Below are 24,091 nucleotides of genomic sequence, written 5' to 3' on the forward strand. Positions count from 1 at the left end.
CGGCCGGTGGAAGATGGCATCCGCGGACCCCCGGGTGCAGCTGGAGCCTCGCGCACACCACGAGCAGCGGAGGATCTGCGCCTCGCGAGCCAAGTACCGCGAGGGACGGAAGCCCAGAGCAGTAAAAGTGCGTCCTGCTGTGATGCGCCGTGGCTGCCTGGCTGCTGTGCAGCTACAAGTATGAGTAGTCCGCCTGAGGCTGGGACTTGTAGTTCCACAGCAGCTGGGGAGCTATGAATGGCCTGGACTTATGATTGCAGTAGCTGTGTGGTAGCAGCAGAGCACTGTGTAGCTGGTGGAAGGGCTCATGTTGGAGGGTCTGTGTAGCTGTATGTCGCAGTGTCACACTGTATGTACAGTAATTATTGATAAATACAAATTAATTTCCTGTATGATGCCTTTAGTATATATTGTAGGATGGTCATCGCCCATTGGTGGTTAGCAATTATTGATGGTCCTGTAATGATGGTAAATCGCTTTACCATTGATGAATGTTCACTGATAGTGGGTAATGTCCATTGAGGTCTGATGGGCACACTCTGTACATGTCTGCTGGGGGCATCAGTATTTCAATCATCGATGGTTTCCTCCCGATGACCCGATATATGGTTAGCCCAGTGGTTCCCAAACGCAGTCCTCAAGGCACCCCACCGGTCCAGGTTTTAGGAATATCCCTGCTTGTGCACAGATGGTGGAATCAAACTGATACCCCTTTTACACTCGCAGAAAAATCCCAGGATATTGCACGTGAACGCGCATCATCCTGGGATTTTTCTCAGTGTGAATGGGTACAGGGACCATTTCCCGGGACGAGCATTTTGGGATTTCATCCCAGGTCTCGACCAAGGTTGAACCCGGGACCGTCCCGGGAAGCTGGCAGTGTAAACTGGTATACCGGGTCAAGGCGACCCGGCACCCGTTCTCTTCATAGGAGGAGGCGGTGCTTGGAGAAGATGATCTCCAAGCACCGCCTCTGGGAGACTCAGCGGTGACGTCACTGACCCGGCAATATGCCGGGTCAGCCCGCTAATGTGAAAGGGTCATTCCCGGGAATGTGTCCCGGCAAATATACCGGGACACATTCCCGGGAATGAACTTTCCTGCGAGTGTAAAAGGGGTATGAGTGAGCTACTAATTGTCACCTGTGCCAATGCATGGATATCCTTAAAACCTGGACTGTTGATGGTGCCTGTGGATAGCCCTCCCTGATGTTATGTACTATTTACTGCTCCCTGTGTATGTAGACACTGGGGGTGTACTTCTGTTTTGGAGGTGTCTGAATATCGTGTGTGTGTGTGTGTGTGTGTGTGTGTGTACTTCATGTGTTCAGTAAATGATTATGAACCAAAGTGTTTTTGTCATGGTTACCTAGTCTCTCAGAATGTTCAGGACACTCCCAAATTTTGGAAGCTATCCTGGATTCTGTTTATTGTTGCAGGGTAGTGGACAGTCATGTGCTGATGTCTTACACAGCGCCACACCCCTTGTTGTTGCCCCTGGGACTTTCCTCTCTATTATCTCTCAGAGAAATACCCCTTTTCCACTGCTGCAATAACCCGTTATTGCCGGGTCTACCCGAGTTGCAGCTCGGTGTGTCAGGGCTCGTTGGAATGTGTAGTTCCACCTCCGCTAGAGTGCCGCACATTGCCTACCTTTGGTCTAGTTTCAGCATACACATCATCTGGTGACACATGATGCAGCTAGAGCAGTGGTTCTCAAACTCGGTCCTCAGGACCCCACACGGTTCACGTTTTCCATGTCACCCAGCAGCTGCACTGTGTATCACCAACTGTCACATTTTAAAAATCTACAGGTGACCTGCAAAACATGAACCGTGTGGGGTCCTGAGGACAGAGTTTGACAACCTGTGAGCTAGAGCATGTGCGTTATACTGTAAACCCTTCCCATAAGGTGGGAGAATGCTTTCAGCATGTAAAACGTGGGAATGTACTGGCACATTAACAGCTCAGTAGAAGACTGGACCAACTACACGGAGATAGTGGCGCTATATTGTGATGAAAGCAATGTGGCCAGTAAAAGTCTCTGTCTTGCTTATACCCCTTTCACACCGCACAAATAACCCGGTATCGACCTGGCATATTGCCGGGTCGGCGTGCGGTGTGAAAGGGGCATATCCGAAATCGCGCGTCGCCTGACCCGGCAATTCAACCCGGGAATAAAGCAGTGTTATACCCGGGTTGAATACCGGGTCAGTGGCTGCGTAAACGGGCTCCCGGGTCGATGCGTCCCGGGACCCTTCACTACACAGGGAGAGGCGGCACGGAGGTGATCTCATCTCCCAGCTCCACCTCTCCCCCCCGCTGCTATGGCAACCCGCCCGGCATATTGCCGGGTCGGGGAAGCCTGCAGCAGCGGCCAATTCCAATTCCCGGGTGGGATCCAGCATTTGCAGTGTGAAAAGGGTATCAGTGTCATGAGAGCAGAGACATACAGCTTGCTAACACCAGTAGAGCATACAAACAACTCGTGCAATGACCGGGTGACCTTCTACAGAATAATTTGAATGGAAACAAAATTTGATGGTAGGTAGGAACCACTTGGACCACCTAGCTTGCCCTGTTTAAACCTATAGGTATCCCCGAACTTATTTGAATAGAAACATAGAATTTGACAGCAGATAAGAACCCAAACTTTAGCAATCGTGGAAAAAATAAGAATTTACTTACCGATAATTCTATTTCTCGTAGTCCGTAGTGGATGCTGGGGACTCCGTAAGGACCATGGGGAATAGCGGCTCCGCAGGAGACTGGGCACAAAAGTAAAGCTTTAGAACTACCTGGTGTGCACTGGCTCCTCCCCCTATGACCCTCCTCCAAGCCTCAGTTAGGATACTGTGCCCGGACGAGCGTACACAATAAGGAAGGATTTTGAATCCCGGGTAAGACTCATACCAGCCACAGCAATCACACCATATAACTTGTGATCTAAACCCAGTTAACAGCATGATAACAGAGGAGCCTCTAGAAAAGATGGCTCACTACAGCAATAACCCGATTTTTTGGTAACAATAACTATGTACCAGTATTGCAGACAATCCGCACTTGGGATGGGCGCCCAGCATCCACTACGGACTACGATAAATAGAATTATCGGTAAGTAAATTCTTATTTTCTCTGACGTCCTAGTGGATGCTGGGGACTCCGTAAGGACCATGGGGATTATACCAAAGCTCCCAAACGGGCGGGAGAGTGCGGATGACTCTGCAGCACCAAATGAGAGAACTCCAGGTCCTCCTCAGCCAGGGTATCAAATTTGTAGAATTTTACAAACGTATTTGCTCCTGACCAAGTAGCTGCTCGGCAAAGTTGTAAAGCCGAGATCCTCGGGCAGCCGCCCAAGATGAGCCCACCTTCCTTGTGGAATGGGCTTTTACAGATTTTGGCTGTGGCAGGCCTGCCACAGAATGTGCAAGCTGAATTGTACTACAAATCCAACGAGCAATAGTCTGCTTAGAAGCAGGAGCACCCAGCTTGTTGGGTGCATACAGAATAAACCACGAGTCAGATTTTCTGACTCCAGCCGTCCTGGAAACCTATATTTCCAGGGCTCTGACAACGTCTAGCAACTTGGAGTCCTCCAAGTCCCTAGTAGCCACAGGCACCACAATAGGTTGATTCAGGTGAAACGCTGAAAACCACCTTAGGGAGAAACTGAGGACGAGTCCTCAATTCCGCCCTGTCCGAATGGAAAATCAGATGAGGGCTTTTACAGGATAAAGCCGCCAATTCTGACACGCACCTGGCCCAGGCCAGGGCCAACAGCATGACCACTTTCCATGTGAGATATTTTAACTCCACAGATTTAAGTGGTTCAAACCAATGTGACTTTTGGAAACCAAAAACTACATTGAGATCCAAAGGTGCCACTGGAGGCACAAAAGGAGGCTGTATATGCAGTACCCCTTTTACAACGTCTGAACTTCAGGGACTGAAGCTAGTTCTTTTTGGAAGAAAATTGACAGGGCCGAAATTTGAACCTTAATGGACCCCAATTTCAGGCCCATAGACACTCCTGTTTGCAGGAAATGTAGGAATCGACCCAGTTGAATTTCCTCCGTCGGGCCTTACTGGCCTCGCACCACGCAACATATTTTCGCCAAATGCGGTGATAATGTTTTGCGGTTACATCCTTCCTGGGTTTGATCAGGATAAGGATGACTTCATCCAGAATGCCTTTTTTCCTTCAGGATCTGGCGTTCAACCGCCATGCCGTCAAACGCAGCCGCGGTTCTTGGAACAGACAGGGTCCTTGCTGGAGCAGGTCCCTTCTTAGAGGTAGAGGCCACGGATCCTCCGTGAGCATCTCTTGAAGTTCCGGTTACCAAGTCCTTCTTGGCCAATCCGGAGCCACGAATATAGTGCTTACTCCTCTCCATCTTATCAATCTCAGTACCTTGGGTATGAGAGGCAGATGAGGGAACACATACACTGACTGGTACACCCACGGTGTTACCAGAGCGTCTACAGCTATTGCCTGAGGGTCCCTTGACCTGGCGCAATACTTGTCGAGTTTTATAAACATGTGGAAGACTTCTGGGTGAAGTCCCCACTCTCCCGGGTGGAGGTCGTGTCTGCTGAGGAAGTCTGCTTCCCAGTTGTCCACTCCCGGAATGAATACTGCTGACAGTGCTATCACATGATTTTCCGCCCAGCGAAGAATCCTTGCAGCTTCTGCCATTGCCCTCCTGCTTCTTGTGTCACCCTGTCTGTTTACGTGGGTGACTGCCGTGATGTTGTCCCAATGGATCAATTCCGGGTGACCTTGAAGCAGAGGTCTTGCTGAGCTTAGATCATTGTAAATGGCCCTTAGCTTCAGGATATTTATGTCCGTGGTCACCAGGACCCAGTCCTGAATGTGCGGCCCTCTAGAAGATGAGCACTCTGCAACCACCACAGGAGAGACACCCTTGTGCTTGGTGACAGGGTTATCCGCTGATGCATCTGAAGATGCGACCCGGACCATTTGTCCAGCAGGTCCCACTGGAAAGTTCTTGCGTGGAATCTGTCGAATGAGATTGCTTCGTAGGAAGCCACCATTTTTCCCAGAACCATTTCATTGATGTACTGAGACTTGGCTCGGTTATAGAAGGTTCCCGACTAGCTCGGATAACTCCCTGACTTTCTCCTCCGGGAGAAACACCTTTTTCTGGACTGTGTCCAGGATCATCCCTAGGAACAGAAGACGAGTCGTCGGAATCAGCTGCGATTTTGGAATATTGAGAATCCCCTCGCGCTGCCGCAACACTACCTGAGATAGTGCTACACCGACCTCCAACTGTTCCCTGGATCTTACCCTTATCAGGGAATCGTCCAAGTAAGGGATAACTAAAATTCCCTTCCTTCGAAGGAGTATCATCATTTCGGCCATTACCTTGGTAAAGACCCGGGGTGCCGTGGACCATCCATACGGCAGCGTCTGAAACTGATAGTGACAGTTCTGTACCATAAACCTGAGGTACCCTTGGTGAGAAGGGTAAATTGGGACATGAAGGTAAGCATCCTTGATGTCCCGAGACATCATGTAGTCCCCTTCTTCCAGGTTCGCAATCACTGCTCTGAGTGACTCAATCTTGAATTTGAACCTCCGTATGTAAGTGTTCAAGATTTTAGATTTAGAATCGGTCTCACCGAGCCGTCCGGCTTCGGTACCACAACAGTGTGGAATAATACCCCGTTCCCTGTTGCAGGAGGGGTACCTTGATTATCACCTGCTGGGAATACAGCTTGTGAATGGCTTCCAAAACTGCCTCCCTGTCAGAAGGAGACATCGGTAAAGCCGACTTTAGGAAAACGGCGAGGGGGAGACGTCTCGAATTCCAATTTGTACCCCTGAGATATCACCTGAAGGATTCAGGGGTCTACTTGCGAGTGAGCCCACTGCGCGCTGAAATTCATTGAGACGGGCCCCCACCGTGCCTGATTCTGCTTGTAAAGCCCCAGCGTCATACTGAGGGCTTGGCAGCGGCGGGAGAGGGCTTCTGTTCCTGGGAACTGGCTGATTTCTGCAGCCTTTTTCCTCTCCCTCTGTCACGGGGCAGAAATGAGGAACCTTTTGCCCGCTTGCCCACGAAAAGACTGCGCCTGATAATACGGCGTCTTCTTATGTTGAGAGGCGACCTGGGGTACAAACGTGGATTTCCCAGCTGTTGCCGTGGCCACCAGGTCTGAAAGACCGACCCCAAATAACTCCCTTAATAAGGCAATACTTCCAAATGCTGTTTGGAATCCGCATCACCTGACCACTGTCGTGTCCATAACCCTCTACTGGCAGAAATGGACAACGCACTTAGACTTGATGCCAGTCGGCAAATATTCCGCTGTGCATCATGCATATATAGAAATGCATCTTTTAAATGCTCTATAGGCAATAATATACTGTCCCTATCTAGGGTATCAATATTTTCAGTCAGGGAATCCGACCACGCCAACCCAGCACTGCACATCCAGGCTGAGGCGATTGCTGGTCGCAGTATAACACCAGTATGTGTGTAAATACATTTTAGGATACCCTCCTGCTTTCTATCAGCAGGATCCTTAAGGGCGGCCATCTCAGGAGAGGGTAGAGCCCTTGTTCTTACAAGCGTGTGAGCGCTTTATCCACCCTAGGGGGTGTTTCCCAACGCACCCTAACCTCTGGCGGGAAAGGATATAATGCCAATAACATTTTAGCAATTATCAGTTGTTATCGGGGGAAACCCACGCATCATCACACACCTCATTTAATTTCTCAGATTCAGGAAAACTACAGGTAGTTTTTCCTCACCGAACATAATACCCCTTTTTGGTGGTACTCGTATTATCAGAAATGTGTAAAACATTTTTCATTGCCTCAATCATGTAACGTGTGGCCCTACTGGAAGTCACATTTGTCTCTTCACCGTCGACACTGGAGTCAGTATCCGTGTCGGCGTCTATATCTGCCATCTGAGGTAACGGGCGCTTTAGAGCCCCTGACGGCCTATGAGACGTCTGGACAGGCACAAGCTGAGTAGCCGGCTGTCTCATGTCAACCACTGTCTTTTATACAGAGCTGACACTGTCACGTAATTTCTTCCAACAGTTCATCCACTCAGGTGTCGACCCCCTAGGGGGTGACATCACTATTACAGGCAATCTGCTCCGTCTCCACATCATTTTTCTCCTCATACATGTCGACACAAACGTACCGACACACAGCACACACACAGAGAATGCTCTGATAGAGGACAGGACCCCACTAGCCCTTTGGGGAGACAGAGGGAGAGTTTGCCAGCACACACCAGAGCGCTATATATATACAGGGATAACCTTATATAAGTGTTTTTCCCCTTATAGCTGCTGTATTTTTAATACTGCGCGTAATTAGTGCCCCCCTCTCTTTTTTAACCCTTTCTGTAGTGTAGTGACTGCAGGGGAGAGCCAGGGAGCTTCCCTCCAACGGAGCTGTGAGGGAAAATGGCGCCAGTGTGCTGAGGAGATAGGCTCCGCCCCCTTCTCGGCGGCCTTATCTCCCGTTTTTCTGTGTATTCTGGCAGGGGTTAAATTCATCCATATAGCCCAGGAGCTATATGTGATGCATTTTTTTGCCATCCAAGGTGTTTTTATTGCGTCTCAGGGCGCCCCCCCCCCCCAGCACCCTGCACCCTCAGTGACCGGAGTGTGAAGTGTGCTGAGAGCAATGGCGCACAGCTGCAGTGCTGTGCGCTACCTTGTTGAAGACAGGGCGTCTTCTGCCGCCGATTTTCCGGACCTCTTCTGTCTTCTGGCTCTGTAAGGGGGCCGGCGGCGCGGCTCTGGGACCTATCCATGGCTGGGCCTGTGATCGGTCCCTCTGGAGCTAATGTCCAGTAGCCTAAGAAGCCCAATCCACTCTGCACGCAGGTGAGTTCGCTTCTTCTCCCCTTAGTCCCTCGATGCAGTGAGCCTGTTGCCAGCAGGTCTCACTGAGCCTAAAAAACCTAAAACTAAACTTTTCACTAAGCAGCTCAGGAGAGCCACCTAGTGTGCACCCTTCTCGTTCGGGCACAAAAATCTAACTGAGGCTTGGAGGAGGGTCATAGGGGGAGGAGCCAGTGCACACCAGGTAGTCCTAAAGCTTTGCTTTTGTGCCCAGTCTCCTGCAGAGCCGCTATTCCCCATGGTCCTTACGGAGTCCCCAGCATCCACTAGGACGTCAGAGAAATCCCAGCTCTACAAAAGGAGTTTGTCCAAGGATGAAAGCATCTCAGAATAATTTGCAGCGTTTGGCTCTCAGATGAATTAAGGCAGTGATTGGGAACCTTTGGCACTCCAGCTGTTGTTGAACATATCCCAGCATGCCATGTTACAGTTTTGCTATTTGGCCATGCTAAAACTGTAGCAGGGCATGCTGAGATGTGTAGTTCAACAACAGCTGGAGTGACAAAGGTTCCCCCTCACTGCTTAAAGGGGTAGGCTGGTGTGTGGAATGCATAGAGAAAGCGCTCAGGTTGTTGATCTTGGGACTAAGGTTATGAATTGTTTTGTCCATTGCACTTTCCATGGAGACGGAAGTGTCAGCGCTGCAGCTACATGTGCAACACATGAAAGGTCTAAGCAGAACCTGCCTTATTTCCATTATGGGCAGTTTTTAAATTTTGCAAATTATTTCTGGTTTAAAGACCAGGCTCACAAGAGAGACCACACAGAGAGCGTGCAAATCAGACCACAAACGACCATTACAAGCACACTAATTGCCACAAATGGCATAAAATGTCTCGTATAGTGTGGTCAGCCAACGTGAAAGTCTGAGAATGACTTTATCAGTCTCTGTAAATTACACGTGGCTGCGTCCAGGGCATCCGTTTCGATAACCTATTATTTTCTCTTTCCTAGGTCTACACAATTAATCTAGAGTCTCGTTACCTACTGGTGCAGGGAGTTCCAGCGATCGGGGTTATGAAGGAACTAATTGAGCACTTTGCACTGTTTGGGGCAATAGAGGAATACAATGCTCTTGATGAATACCCTGCAGAGGAGTTCACAGAAGTGTATCTCATTAAGTTCCAGAGGTTACAGAGTGCAAGGTGATGGGAACATACATCTGGATTCCACACTGATGTCAGACAGCATCTTATGTTGTAGAAGGGATGTGTGGGAAGTATACAGCTTACTGTACATATAGAGCACACGCAGATCTGTATATAGAATGCTAATGCATGTGTACGCATCACGCCATCCACTGTGTACCCATATGCTTGTATAGGCATTTACACCTACCACGTGCTGGGTACAAGAGATCCTGCTGATTGATGTATTTCTGAAGAAATGAGACTGCAGCCTTTGTTCTGTATCCTGTACTGTGATTTGCACTGTAATACGTTAGCTGCAGGTTACATGAAAGCAGGACGTCCGAACTCTGTATCTTTGTATTATAGAAAGGGGGTCTCTTCCGGTTTCTTGTTAGTTGCGTTCCAAGAGGAGAGGGACCGTACTGAACAGAAGTGATTTTCCAGAACATGAACTCTGATGTTTATTGACACCCGATGGGCCCTGTGGGTCTGTTCTCACATGATCTCTGGAGAACACACAGAATGTTGAGCTTGTGCTGGCTGTGGTGCATGATCATGTGATTGTAGCAGATGACTTCAGCACTCACTGGTGCCCTTCACATTCTGATCACAGAATACACTGGTGCACTTACAAAAGGTGCTAGAATCATTTTCTAAACTAATGTACAAATATTCCAAACTTGGATTTGGTTAAAATATAGTTCCCAGCACCTTTTTTCCTATGTATGTATGTTCTTTAATGCATCTCTTGTCTTTAAAACCTTGGCTAATTTCCATAAATTGAAAGCAACTTTTATCTATCTTATTATGCTCCAGAGTTGCCAAACGTAAACTAGACGAACGCACTTTCTTCGGGGGTCTCCTTCATATCTGTTATGCTCCAGAATTTGAAAGCGTTCAAGAGACCAGAGAAAAACTTCAGGATCGGAGACGCTATGTGGCGCGAGCCACATCTGAGAAAGGTTGGTTACCATGCTTGCCATGTTTCGGTCTGACTGTAGGGGGCGTGTGTCAGTTATGTGTGGTCAAGCTGTACACACAGAGGTATTGTGTCTTGAGCACTACATGTATGTCCCCATGACACGCCCCTGTTCGTCACCTCTTGGGGGGTGTGCCCAGAACTTACAGACATGTTGGGCTGCCCCACAATCTCCCTCACCCCCACTAGGGTAACTGAGTATTGCCTCCTGGGGGATGTGTATCAAAGCTGATTGGTTGGTACTTTATCTCTCTCCACTTTCACTCTCCAAGCTTTGATACATAACCCCTCAGTGTGAAATTGTAAGTTGTAAAACACATAACCCTAACCTCAGCATCTTTCTCTCTAAGACTGGCCATTGGCAAAGAAAGCGCCGCAAGAAGCAGTGGAGAATTCCAGTTCTGTATCCAGCTTTGTTTATACCACCACCCCAGCACCAACTGTACAGCCCATTGATTCTGTGCCCTGCTTCATGCCCCCACCCTTAATAACCCCTGACTGGCAGGAATACAGTTCTACGTCTTCGCCATCCGCCTCTGACTCCAGAAACCAGTCACCAGAAGACGATGCCTATCGCGTAGCTTCAGCCAGCAACACAGGAAGAGCAAGTAACCCCGCACAGAACACTATGGGGAGTAGCACAGCCAGGTTCTTGCCAAGGACGACCCAGCTTCAGGAGCGACAGAGGAGAAGGGAGCGGAGTACTGCACTTGCTCTGTCCCTTCCGGACTCCCAAGAGATTGTAATTGGACCAAAACTGCCAGAAATTCCCAAATTAGACCTGGACGATGATTCCTTAAACACCTCTGCAACTGTGATACGGGGGAAGCTGAAACAGGTGCGTATCTGTGTTCTATGCAGGAGCCCTATATCCACCCAGCACTTTATAGTATTAGTCATTCTGTTCAAATAGTCCCTTGAACTTGATTTCTATACTTTGTGGATCAGAGTCAAAATATCCTGTTGATTTAGATGTTGTCATATAACACTGTATCCCGTAGTTTCCCAACTCCAGTCCCCAGGGACCCCTAACAGTGCATATGTTAAGGGGCCTACACACTGGACGATATCTTGAAAGATATGAACGATAAATCGTTCATCTCTCTCAGTATGGACGCATCAACGATGAACGATGCGCGTGCCCACCATTGATCATCGTTGATACATGCCAGTCAATTTGGACGATATAGATTTATGTACTCTCATATCGTCCAAATTGACCATCGATTATCGTCCAGTGCGTAGGAAAAATTGACCATCGATTATATCGTTGGTTGATAATATCGATGCTCGAAAACATCGCCTAGTGTGTAGGCTCCTTTACAGATCTCCTCGATGTCACAAGGGGAATAATTAGCTCCACCTGTGGATCTTTTCAAATGTGTTGGCCAAGAATGAATACACCTGTGCTCGAACTAGGAGATCTGTAGAACATGGACTGGAGTAGGAAACACTCTTATATGAAAGATCATGTGGATAACAGTACTGATGGTGTAGTAATTAGCATTACTGCCTCACAGCACTGAGGTCATGGGTTCGATTCCCACCATGGCCCTAACTGTGTGGAGTTTGTATATTCTCCCCGGGTACTCCGGTTTCCTCCCACAATCCAAACATATACAGGTAGGTTAATTGGCTCCCAACAAAATTAACCCTAGTGTGAATGTGTCTGTGTGTACATGTGATAGGGCACAGGTTCTCAAACTCGGTCCTCAGGACCAAACACGGTGCATGTTTTGCAGGTCTCCTCACAGAATCGCAAGTGACATCATTAACTCCACCTGTGGACCTTTTTAAAATGTCAGTGATTAATTAATACACCTGTGCACCTGCTGGGTTACCTGCAAAACATGCACTGTGTGGGGTTCTGAGGACCGAGTTTGAGAACCACTGTGATAGGGATAAAGATTGTAAGCTCCACTGGGGCAGGGACTGATGTGAATGGGCAAACATTCTCTGTAAAGCGCTGCGGAATATGTGTGCGCTATATAAGTAACTAATAATAAATAACGAACAATCTATTTCCACAGGTTTCAGACTCCTACACCATAACGAAACCAGAAGCCTCAGCCTGTGACACACAATCTGCTCCACCTGTAAAGCAGAGAAGAAGAATTTGACTCTCAAAATGGAAATTGCATCTACCAACATTAGACATGTTTTTGAAGTTATTTATTTATTTGTAAATATAGGGTGCGGATTTATAGCAAAATACATTTATTGAACTCTGAAGTAACATTCTTTACAACTCGTTTTTATTTTGATTTGTTACTTAGTCATGTCCTTCTTCTCCTCGTTATTCAACTCAGATCATTAATTTAGACTAGCAGACAAGTCCACGGCGAGTTCCTGTTCCTTGCTGCAGTCATAGAGGTCTCCAGACGTATCTACTGTCCGTTTCAGGTTTAGGTCTAGGATTCAATTGGCTCTGTAAACACTTGTCTCTCAAAGGCGTTGATACTCTGTAAAAGCAAAATACAAAACGGTGAATAGTGCTGCACGTCCGGCCATCTGCACACGCTCACACTAGGAAAAGACGTAACAGGGTTCATACATGCTGGCCTGTCCTACCATATGCTGAAGTATGCGCTTAGAGTGGTAACTGCAGAGTTCAGGCAGATTTATAGGGATAACGGATTAATGGCGGATATATACACAATGTATGCGGAAGGAAAAAAATAGTAGCAGTAATTCTGTAAGATCTCAGTACTGTAGCTGCAGGTTATACCAGAGGCTCAATGCTTTATATTAGTGTCTGACTTATGTGTTGATTTCTGCCTTACTATTCCGAGGCTGTATTATGTGAATGAAGTAAGTCAACAGTACTACAGCGCAACAAATCAGTCTTACTTGGGGCCTGCTTCCAATTCTCTAGCTATGCCGTAACAGCTGTGAGGGTTGTTACAGCCACTACTGCTAAGTCACGGAAAAGCAGCAGCAGGAGTAGTCTTGTGTACGCCAACGCCTCCTACATGTTTTTGTGATCAGCTGCTGTGCCGATGGATGCAGCACTGGATGCCTTGCGTGAACACTGGCCATCTGAGTAGCCCGACGGTTACTCAGGATGGCTGGGTTGTTCATGCTGCTGGGGCCAGGAAGTCTGCATCTTCTATCCTGGCTGCGGAACACAGAAGATGCAGACTCTGCTGAACAGTGCCGCCCCCAAATGGCTGCAGCTCAGGGGGCATTGCGTGCCACACTGCAGGAACCATACTGCAAATCCATCATTGTATTTGCACATAAACCATTTGGTTTTGGTACAAATCCAAATCAGGCCCTTAGTATTTGCATAACCTGTCCATATAGTTAACCCTTTAGGAAGGCAGTATCGTATCAGCATGTTAGGTATGAATCTCACCTTGCTATCCGGCAGGCAAGGCCCAAAGGCTTCCAGTAGGAGGTTTTCCTCTCTCACGGCTTTTTCAAAATCCATATAGGACAGCTTGCTATCATGGTCATGATCCTGGGGGAGAGTGAGTAGAGGAGTTATCTCTTGTACATGAGCGGCGTTCACAACTGGTTGTAATTCATAGTCTGCTATTTCACTGCAGCACTTTATGGCTTACCAGTAAAGGACTCCGCTCCTCCTGTTCCCTATCCTGATACACTTACCCCCCCCTCCCCCAACATATTCCTGGTTCTCTTTATTCCCATCACTGCAGGGCCTAGTCTGTGTGGTGCGTGTTCCACAGAGTACGTTATGTCATACGCATGCCACAGCCGTAGTTAGGTCATCATGCAAACTTGTGAGATAGGCCTGATTTATATCAGGATATAATTTAATAATAAATGTGAATGAACACTCAGATGGAAGATTACTAGCATGTTCTTTACGCTGATCACATCTTTAATTAATTGCCGGTGGCAGTGTATGTACATGAGGGGGAGGAGACTGACTCAGCAGTAAATATTTACCATCTTTTTCAATGTAATTTCAACCAGGTCCTTTATCCCCTCATCGGGGTCTTCCTCGGTGGGCTGCTTTAGAAGGCTGTTCTTCAGCATGTGGAACATCTCTTCTCTGGAGATATACCCGTCACTGTTCAGATCATACACCTCAAAACAATCTATATAAAAAAAAACACACCGTTACTAAGGAAATGTGTATAGTACTTTCTGCTGCCACCTGTCTGGGGGGTGGTCTTCTGGTTGCCGAATGTCGGGATCCCGGCGCACAGTATACCGGCGCCAGAATCCCGACACATTCTCCCTCGCAGGGGTCCACGACCCCCCTGGAGGGAGAAAAAACCGTGCCCGCAGCGTGGCGAGCCTGCAAGGGGCTCATTTGTGCTTGCCACGCTGTCGGTATGCCGGCGGTCGGGCGCCCTGCGCCGGTATGCTGGTTGCCGGGAGCCCGGTCGCCGGCATACCATACTACACCCGTCTGGGGGATTGCTTTGTAACCTTCATGATGTGACTCCTGCTCATGCACTTTCCACATCAATCATCTTTTCAATGAAATATACTTATTAATATACAATCATGATCAAACATGAGTGCATTTAATTAAGATAAGGAAAATCCTGTCTGAAAGACTCCATTTCCTATGAAAATATAGCTAACATATCGTCATTGCATTATTTCAATGTCTTAATACAATTCTAATTTTGAAAGTAAGCTCTTGGGACAAATGTAAGGGAGTAGCAACATTTTGAACAAATGCACCTTGTGGGTTCTCTTATAGTACACTTATGTGACAGTATAGACAGTCTACGTAGTTTTCCTTTAATTGGGATATGATAATATTACTGAAAATATTTCTTTAGGACTGTGGATACTTGCATTTTATTTTTTCATCCAAAGTCCCACGCAGGAACACAGACAGACCCTCCACCCACTCAGCCACATTGATGCAGCCGTCATTGTCTCGGTCAAATCCACGGAAAACTGGAAACAAGAAGAAGCACTTACTATGCACATAGAACGTGGCTTAGGCTATAATGTCACACACTGAGGCAGTTGTGCTGCTCGGTAACTCACCCCGGTCCATGATCATGTCGTCTGTCATTGTGAAAGTGTTGTGCAGGATATTCCTGAAGGTGTTTCTGTCTATTCCGCTCCTGGTGTTTGGCTCTATTGGACGTCCTACTATTGTGTTATAAAGTCGGATGAGACATTCCACTTCATACTTACTGACTGCAAGAGAAAGACGGCCACGGTGAACACTGCTGAGGATCAGCTACTGTAGCCCAGGTAGAGGCAACGTGCAGTAGTCCAGCTGATGTGGAACTACACACCCCAGCATGCCCTGCCACATTTTTGCTGTTAGGGTATGCTAAAGCTGTGGCAGGGAATGCTGGGATATATAAATCCACAACAGCTGAAGCGCTGGACGTTGCCTGCCGTTGCCCTAGCCCAGGCCTGGCCAACCTGTGGCTCTCCAGCTGGTGTAAAACTACAAGTCCCATCATGCCTTGCCACAGTATTGCTATTAGGGAATGCTAAAACTGTGTCGGCATGCTGGGATGTGCAGTTTCACAACATCTGGAGAGCCACAGGTTGGCCAGGCCTGCCCTAGCCACTGCTTCCATATTATTCGCAATTCATTAATGGGCCAATGTGGACAGCTGGGATTTTAATAAAGCTGTGTCATTTTGATTGTGGCTGGTAGAGTCCCAATTGATCCTTTTAATGAGGGACACATGAATTAGTGTCCTATACGTGTCCATACTCTTTGCCTGTGTTCTGATTACACTTTTTCTGTCACCGCGTTGTCATTGAAACCTGGTGGGCTCAGAATAACGATCCCAGTTACAAGCTCCTTTCTGGTTACATTATTATACCACTGAATGCACCATAGATCTACAGAATATGGGCACAGAATAAATGCCCACCTGGCACCAGATTATCTCAAATCTACATCTCGCCTGGCCTCAATCAAGCAGCCCCAAGCCTGTTTATATCATGTATCCTTTATTAAATGGATCATTTGGGAACTCCACCTCTGTATAACCCGCTGGAGCTTTTTGTGCACAGATTATAATAATGCATTGTTTAGTCAGTCTACGCCAGAGGTTCTCAAACTCGGTCCTCGGGGGCACACACAGTGCATGTTTTGCAGGTAACCCAGCAGGTGCACAGGTGTATTAATTACTCACTGACACATTTTAAAAGGTCCACAGGTGGAGCTAATTATTTCACTTGCGATTCTGTGAGGAGACCTGCAAAACATGCACCGTGTGTGCCCCCGAGGACCGAGTTTGAGAACCTCTGGTCTACGCTTTCCTTCCCAATTATTAGATATGTAAATTTCTGGTTCCTGTCGCCCATGCAGCAATTCCACACAGCTCGTGTGACACTAGCCCAAGACATAAAACGTAATGGTGTAATGTGGAAGGATAATTTATTACTTATTGACAGTTTCTTATACAGCGCAGCAAATTCTGTGGCGCATAGGATGCCACGTCATTGAATTTGATTTCTACAAGGTTGAGATTATCCATAGTGGTGTAGACAGGTAGTAAGGTTAGGGGGACAAATGAGGGGTATATTACACAACTAGTCCATTATTTTAGAAGATGACGTTTACACGATTTTTTTTGCAGAATGTCATTTACCTGAACTGTTTTATTTCACAATGTTGACAATGATAAATAACAAACAAAATAACATAGGGGGTAATTCCGAGTTGATCGCAGCATCAAATTTGTTAGCAGTTGGGCAAAACCATTTGCATTGCAGGTGTGGCAGATGTAACATGTGCAGAGAGAGTTAGATTTGGGTGGGGTGTGTTCAAACTGAAATCTAAATTGCAGTGTAAATATAAAGCAGCCAGTATTTACCCTGCACAGAAACAAAATATCCCACCCAAATCTAACTCTCTCTGCAAATGTTATATCTGCCCCCAGGGCTGTAACTGGGGGGGGGGGGGGGGGGCTAAGGGGGCATGCGCCCCTGGTGCAGGATTTGAGGGGGTGCCAAGGAGTTACAGAGGAACGGGGTTTTTTGTTTTGTTTTTTACCGGCAGGGCTGTGCTGCTCCAGTGAGGCAGCAGACAGCTCCCTTGGCAATGTCTCTGACCCACCTGTCTGCCCACAGCTGGCTCCAGCGCTGTGCGGGTGAGCTCCAGTACCTGGGATCTCTCCTATGCCGGTTACGGTCTTAAACTCTCTTCTTTGCGATGCAGTGCTGCGACTAGCGTGCAGTGCACTGTACAAGCTATAGAAGTGCACTGTGCTCCCAGTTAGCAGGATCAACCTCTGCTTTGCCTCCCAGATGGGGGGATTTGGTGTAGCTTATAGGGGGGTGTAGTGTAGTGATGTAGTGTAGTAATGTATTGCAGTATATAGGGGCATGTAGTGCACTGATGTGGTGTAGCATATGTAGCATGGTGTAGTGATGTACCCCGATATACGCGGCCAACAACCATCAGTAAATTTACATTAGACATTAGAAAAGTAACATTTATTTTATGACCTGTCAGTAAGGGATACTATTATCACAAGCAGATGACCGATGTCAAGGCGCCCTGGCTGGTGTGGCACTACAGATCCCAGCAGGTCTATGACTGGTGGCAGGGCATGCTGAGACTTGTAGTGCCACAGCAGGAGATGTCCATTACAGGACTGTAGCACAGGTCTCTGGCTGATGGATAAGGAATGACCCCACCACAGGGAATAGTTACAGTGTCTGGCGGTTTTGCACAGCGTCTCGGCCAGCTTCTGCAGGTTCTTGCGGTTCATGGCAGCCACCGGCTGGGACATGGGGGGGAAGAGGGTGCGGGAGGACTAGGCCGCGGCGCAGTACCGAGCTTTCCTGCCTGTGCCTTGCCGGCGTCTCAGCAGCAGCAGCCTTAGTCGAGAGCTCCCCACACGCGTGCTGGACAACAAGCCGTTACCCTGGCGACAGGGGGTGTGAGGGACCAATCAGGGGCCGCATATGGAGTGACGTCACGGGCAGTGCTGCCTGTGGCCTGAAGGCGGGTAGCTGCTGCTGCTGCGATTTCACAGCGATTGTACAGCTACAAGGCCAAGCATGCCGGGGTTTCCTGTTCTACGCCTTAAAAATCAGTTGGAATAAACCATTTTTGTCTCTATGGAGACTTTGTCTTGTTTTATTTTGATAAATGCCCCCCCAACTAATTGGGCAACGTGATAGCCCAGTGTTCAGTATTACGGACTCAGCGGTACTTCACAGCACTACACTCAATTACTGACCAAAGTAGCATCTGTGGGGAGTTAATGTGGTCAATTCAATTAGGGGTGAGTTGCCATTGCAATGGCAAATAGACGCTGACAACTGCAACTGAGCTCAAACCACCCCATGGTGCCGAAGGGAGTAATGGGGGCTTCCTCCTTTTAGGCCCATGGGGCTGAGAGCAACAATCAGCATGTCCAGCAGTACCGAAAGTGCCGCATATAGCTGCACTTACTTGCGGGGGAAAGTAAGTGCATAGCTCCTAATTGAATTGACCCCTGTATGGTTTCATTGTATTTGCGTAGGTTTTACACAGGCACTCCGATTTCCACCCACACTTCAAAAACATACTGGCAGGTTACTTGGCTTCTGACAATGGGGGTCATTCCGAGTTGATCGCTCACTAGCTGTTTTTAGCAGTCGTGCAAACGCTATGCTGCCGCCCACTGGGAGTGTATTTTAGCTTAGCAGAAGTGCAAACGTAGTATCGCAGAGCGCCTGCAAACATTTTTTGTGTAGTTTCAGAGTAGCTCAAAACCTACTCAGCGCTTGCGATCACTTCAGACTATTCAGTTCCGGATTTGATGTCACAAACCCGTCCAGCCACGCCTGCGTTTTTCCTGGCACGCCTGAGTTTTTCTGCACACTCCCTGAAAACGATCAGTTGCCACCCAGAAACGCCCACTTCATGTCAATCACTCTGCGGCAAGCAGTGCGACTGAAATGCATCGCTAGACCCTGTGCAAAACGGCATCGTTCGTTGTGCGCGTGCGCTGAACTGACTTTTTAGCCTGATCGCTGCGCTGCGAACAAATGCAGCTAGCAATCAACTCGGAATGACCCCCAATATCCCTAAGGTGTATGTGACCAGGTGATAGGGACTATAGATTCAACACAGCGCTGGCCCTAGGCATAAGCAAATGCCTAGGGTCCGGCTCTGCTTTACAGTGGAGGTTCGTGGGGCTCCTGACAAGCGACGCTGCCATCGGTGGCTCTGCTTTTGCTGCCTGCTTGAGCTGAGAGCTCCAATCGGGCAGCAGCGCTGCTCAGACAGCCGAGCTTAGCCGGATGTGGGAGCGCCGGAGCGGTCGCAGAGGCGGCCAGTAATAACGATGCCAGAGTGTGTGTGTTGGGGGGGGGGGGGGGGGGGGGGGGGGGGGGAGGAGTAAAAAGGCTGCCTGGCCCCTTAGTGTTTAATCTCCTGTTCTGCACCTCTCTATAACCCATGGTAATCCAGATTCCCGAATGGACGACAGAGAAAGTAACAGTGTTAAACAATATTTTATTTCAATTTAGAGTTCACTTCCATAAAACAGAACAATTCCTTAATGGGTCTTGTACCGAAATTGATCAATTAAGTAGTTCAGCTTCAATATGAAGCTGTTATATTATATCATATATACACATAAAAAAAAAAATACAAAACAAATAGCTTTTGTACACGCTGGCAGTTTCAGTAACAATGATATGGAACTCAAGTAGTCTGCCTGATCGTTATACATATTTACTAGTGCTGCTTTATCTGTACATATGGTGTATGATGCAATTAAATACAGGACATGCAGATATATGCCAAAGCAGTCTTATCCTTGATGGGGGGCGGCGGAAAAACGCAAAGCAAAATCCCCAGAGAGTGTTCCAGTCACCACAGCAAGGCGTGTATATCGCAGCATCGCAACATGTTCATGTATTAGTAGGTATGGACAAGCTGTCGGAACCATACAAATCCCAGCCAGTGGCTAAAGATAAACTGGGACTTGTAGTTCCAAAGCAGCTGGCTCAATACATATTGCCTACTTCTGATGTGTAGCCTGGGTAAGGTCAGAAGCTGTGATCATTAAAAATTCTGAGGGAATGGTCTGCAACAGAGGGGAAAAAATATTCCCATTAAAATCCTGATACCCCAATCATTCTGCATCATAATTCTGTATAAAGATCAGTGAAAAGTGATGTGAAAGTTTTGCTTTGAAAGCTCAGCCTCTGAGGCCTAGGATGTCACAAAGATAGTTCCTTTTTATTTAACTGCAGTCTCTTTGGACATTGTACCCAAGGACAAACGCTATGATCTTCCTACAATAAATACTTATTATTGCTTTACAGTTTATCCAGAAAACATGACCTGCACCAGGACATCTACTCTTGTTGTGTTGTGAACTTGTCATATGTGCAAAGTACAATTTCTTGTGCCTGGTACTTAGAGAGGAAATATGCCAACCAACACCTCATGGGATCAATCAGCTTCTTTAGAGTCAACTTGTTTCATTCAAAAAGGAGGCAGCCATTTTGCAGGCTGGACCTGACATCACCAAACCATATGACAAAGTGCCTCTAGTCTTGGTGAGGTCACTAGTTTCCAGTCATTTCATAGGCTGCATTGTCATGAAAGTTTAACACCATAATATGGACGCATCCACCGTGATTGGACGACAGGTGCGGGAACCTACTATCCACCCAGCCTGGAGAGGTCCATGAAGCTTATTTGAGTTTCTGTGATAATTATGCTTCCTGAATGTGGGTTGTGCTTCACTGCCTATAGCCAAAAAGAGGATTTGGGCATATTGGTCAGGATGGAGACCTGTTGTCCAGAGCAGGACTGATGACCTGCTATATCGTGTAGAAGGTAATGAGACAGCCCAGGTTTTACAGGATATGTCCCTTTAAGACACTTGTACATAGTAAAGAAGAGAAGATCTCGTTACATAAATTAATTTCAGTCACTGGACATGTGTAGGTGACATTATACATTAGTTATTCACAATCAGAACTTGAAGGAACGGCTTTCTTCTTCTTCTTGCTGTGTTTCTTGTGCTTCTTTTTCTTTTTGGCCTTATACTGTAATAAAAGAAAGAATATCTTTAAATACATGTATTATAGTGTGTAACACTCAGCAGGAGTTCAGCAAGTGCTATAATCCACAGCTACACCTACTGCCCGTCACATACACGTACACAGCTACGCCTACTGCCCGTCACATACACAGCTACACCTACTGCCCGTCACATACACGTACACAGCTACGCCTACTGCCCGTCACATACACAGCTACACCTACTGCCCGTCACATACACGTACACAGCTACACCTACTGCCCGTCACATACACACACACAGCTACACCTACTGCCCGTCACATACACACACACAGCTACACCTACTGCCCGTCACATACACAGCTACACCTACTGCCCGTCACATACACGTACACAGCTACGCCTACTGCCCGTCACATACACAGCTACACCTACTGCCCGTCACATACACGTACACAGCTACACCTACTGCCCGTCACATACACACACACAGCTACACCTACTGCCCGTCACATACACGTACACAGCTACACCTACTGCCCGTCACATACACGTACACAGCTACACCTACTGCCCGTCACATACACGTACACAGCTACGCCTACTGCCCGTCACATACACGTACACAGCTACACCTACTGCCCGTCACATACACGTACACAGCTACGCCTACTGCCCGTCACATACACGTACACAGCTACACCTACTGCCCGTCACATACACGTACACAGCTACACCTACTGCCCGTCACATACACGTACACAGCTACACCAACTGCCCGTCACATACACACACACAGCTACACCAACTGCCCGTCACATACACACACACAGCTACACCTACTGCTCGTCACATACACACACACACACACACACACACACACACACACACACACACACACAGCTACACCTACTGCCCGTCACATACACGTACACAGCTACACCTACTGCCCGTCACATACACACACAGCTACACCTACTGCCCGTCACATACACACACACAGCTACACCTACTGCCCGTCACATACACAGCTACAGCTACTGCCCGTCACATACACAGCTACACCTACTACCCGTCACATAGACGTACACAGCTACACCTACTGCCCGTCACATACACGTACACAGCTACACCTACTGCCCGTCACATACACGTACACAGCTACACCAACTGCCCGTCACATACACACACACAGCTACACCAACTGCCCGTCACATACACACACACAGCTACACCTACTGCTGGTCACATACACACACACACACAGCTACACCTACTGCCCGTCACATACACGTACACAGCTACACCAACTGCCCATCACATACACACACAGCTACACCTACTGCCCGTCACATACACAGCTACACCTACTGCTCGTCACATACACACACACACAGCTACACCAACTGCCCGTCACATACACACACACACAGCTACACCTACTGCCCGTCACATACACACACACACACACACACAGCTACACCTACTGCCCGTCACATACACGTACACAGCTACACCTACTGCCCGTCACATACACACACAGCTACACCTACTGCCTGTCACATACACACACACACACAGCTACACCTACTGCCCGTCACATACACGTACACAGCTACACCAACTGCCCGTCACATACACACACAGCTACACCAACTGCCCGTCACATACACACACACACAGCTACACCTACTGCTCGTCACATACACACACACACAGCTACACCTACTGCCCGTCACATACACGTACACAGCTACACCTACTGCCCGTCACATACACACACACACAGCTACACCTACTGCCCGTCACATACACACACACACAGCTACACCTACTGCTCGTCACATACACACACACACACACACACAGCTACACCAACTGCCCGTCACATACACACACACACAGCTACACCTACTGCCCGTCACATACACACACACACAGCTACACCTACTGCCCGTCACATACACGTACACAGCTACACCTACTGCCCGTCACATACACACACAGCTACACCTACTGCCCGTAACATACACACACACAGCTACACCTACTGCCCGTCACATACACACACAGCTACACCTACTGCCCGTCACATACACGTACACAGCTACACCAACTGCCCGTCACATATACGTACACAGCTACACCTACTGCCCGTCACATATACGTACACAGCTACACCTACTGCCCGTCACATATACGTACACAGCTACACCTACTGCCCGTCACATACACACACACAGCAACACTTACTGCCCGTCACATACACGTACACAGCTACACCTACTGCCCGTCACATACACAGCTACACCAACTGCCCGTCACATACACGTACACAACTACACCTACTGCCCGTCACATACACACACACAGCTACACCTACTGCCCGTCACATACACACAGCAACACCTACTGCTCGTCACACCCATACACAGCTACACCAACTGCCCGTCACACCCATACACAGCTACACCAACTGCCCATCACACCCATACACAGCTACACCAACTGCCCATCACACCCATACACAGCTACACCAACTGCCCCTCACACCCATACACAGCTACACCAACTGCCCGTCACACCCATACACAGCTACACCAACTGCCCATCACACCCATACACAGCTACACCAAATGCCCATCACATACATACACATCTACACCAACTGCCCCTCACACACATACACAGCTACACCAACTGCCCCTCACACACACATACACAGCTACACCAACTGCCCCTCACACATACACAGCTACACCAACTGCCCCTCACACACATACACCGCTACACCAACTGCCCCTCACACACATACACAGCTACACGAACTGTCAATCACACACATACACAGCTACACTTACTGCCCCTCACACACATACACAGCTACACTTACTGCCCCTCACACACATACACAGCTACACCAACTGCCCATCACATACATACACAGCTACACCAACTGCCCCTCACACACATACACAGCTACGCCAACTGCCCATCACATACATACAACATAACAAGGTGGTCCATTTATGAATATCAGCCATTGTGTAAAAGGCAATAAGCAATATCAATCAACGGGTTCAGGATAACATCTGTGTCACAAAAATCAGGATTTTGGTACTTACTGATAAATCCCTTT

General features: G+C 48.0%; 3 protein-coding genes across 3 annotated transcripts in view; 1 reads left to right on the forward strand and 2 right to left on the reverse strand.

The window, feature by feature from the left end:
• The first annotated feature begins 13 nt into the window (after positions 1-13).
• On the forward strand, positions 14-12,243 carry RBM48 (RNA binding motif protein 48). The gene is made up of 5 exons (XM_063921380.1): positions 14-127; positions 8,853-9,043; positions 9,845-9,990; positions 10,358-10,845; positions 12,038-12,243. The coding sequence occupies exons 1-5, from the start codon at positions 14-16 to the stop codon at positions 12,125-12,127; spliced, it is 1,029 nt and encodes a 342-aa protein (XP_063777450.1). The 3' UTR covers positions 12,128-12,243.
• CLXN (calaxin) lies at positions 12,165-17,853 on the reverse strand. Its single transcript, XM_063921381.1, has 6 exons — positions 17,632-17,853; positions 14,988-15,143; positions 14,790-14,894; positions 13,923-14,074; positions 13,366-13,470; positions 12,165-12,469 (listed from the first exon to the last, which is right to left on the reverse strand). Exons 1-6 carry the CDS (start codon positions 17,708-17,710, stop codon positions 12,419-12,421), a joined length of 648 nt encoding a protein of 215 aa, XP_063777451.1. The 5' UTR covers positions 17,711-17,853; the 3' UTR covers positions 12,165-12,418.
• A 1,552-nt stretch (positions 17,854-19,405) lies between these two features.
• Positions 19,406-24,091, reverse strand: part of FAM133B (family with sequence similarity 133 member B) — a 66,677-nt gene continuing 61,991 nt past the window's right edge. The window contains exon 11 of the mRNA XM_063921382.1: positions 19,406-20,975. Coding sequence (XP_063777452.1) covers positions 20,892-20,975 — 84 coding nt within the window. The 3' untranslated portion in view covers positions 19,406-20,891. The remainder of the gene's footprint in view (positions 20,976-24,091) is intronic.

Source organism: Pseudophryne corroboree, chromosome 5 (assembly GCF_028390025.1).
Source record: "Pseudophryne corroboree isolate aPseCor3 chromosome 5, aPseCor3.hap2, whole genome shotgun sequence".
Classification (NCBI taxonomy): Eukaryota; Metazoa; Chordata; class Amphibia; order Anura; family Myobatrachidae; genus Pseudophryne; species Pseudophryne corroboree.

What these genes read in the sequence shown, in the direction of transcription:
- RBM48 (XM_063921380.1), top strand. Translation starts at nt 14, where the DNA reads ATGGCATCCGCGGACCCCCGGGTGCAGCTGGAGCCTCGCGCACACCAC. An exon ending in GCGAGCCACATCTGAGAAAG is followed by an intron (nt 9,991 to 10,357) that starts GTTGGTTACCAT and finishes TTTCTCTCTAAG; the next exon opens with ACTGGCCATTGGCAAAGAAA. An exon ending in TACGGGGGAAGCTGAAACAG is followed by an intron (nt 10,846 to 12,037) that starts GTGCGTATCTGT and finishes CTATTTCCACAG; the next exon opens with GTTTCAGACTCCTACACCAT.
- CLXN (XM_063921381.1), bottom strand. Translation starts at nt 17,710, where the DNA reads ATGTCCCAGCCGGTGGCTGCCATGAACCGCAAGAACCTGCAGAAGCTG. An exon ending in CGACATGATCATGGACCGGG is followed by an intron (nt 14,895 to 14,987) that starts GTGAGTTACCGA and finishes TCTTGTTTCCAG; the next exon opens with TTTTCCGTGGATTTGACCGA. An exon ending in TTTGGATGAAAAAATAAAAT is followed by an intron (nt 14,075 to 14,789) that starts GCAAGTATCCAC and finishes TTTTTTATATAG; the next exon opens with ATTGTTTTGAGGTGTATGAT.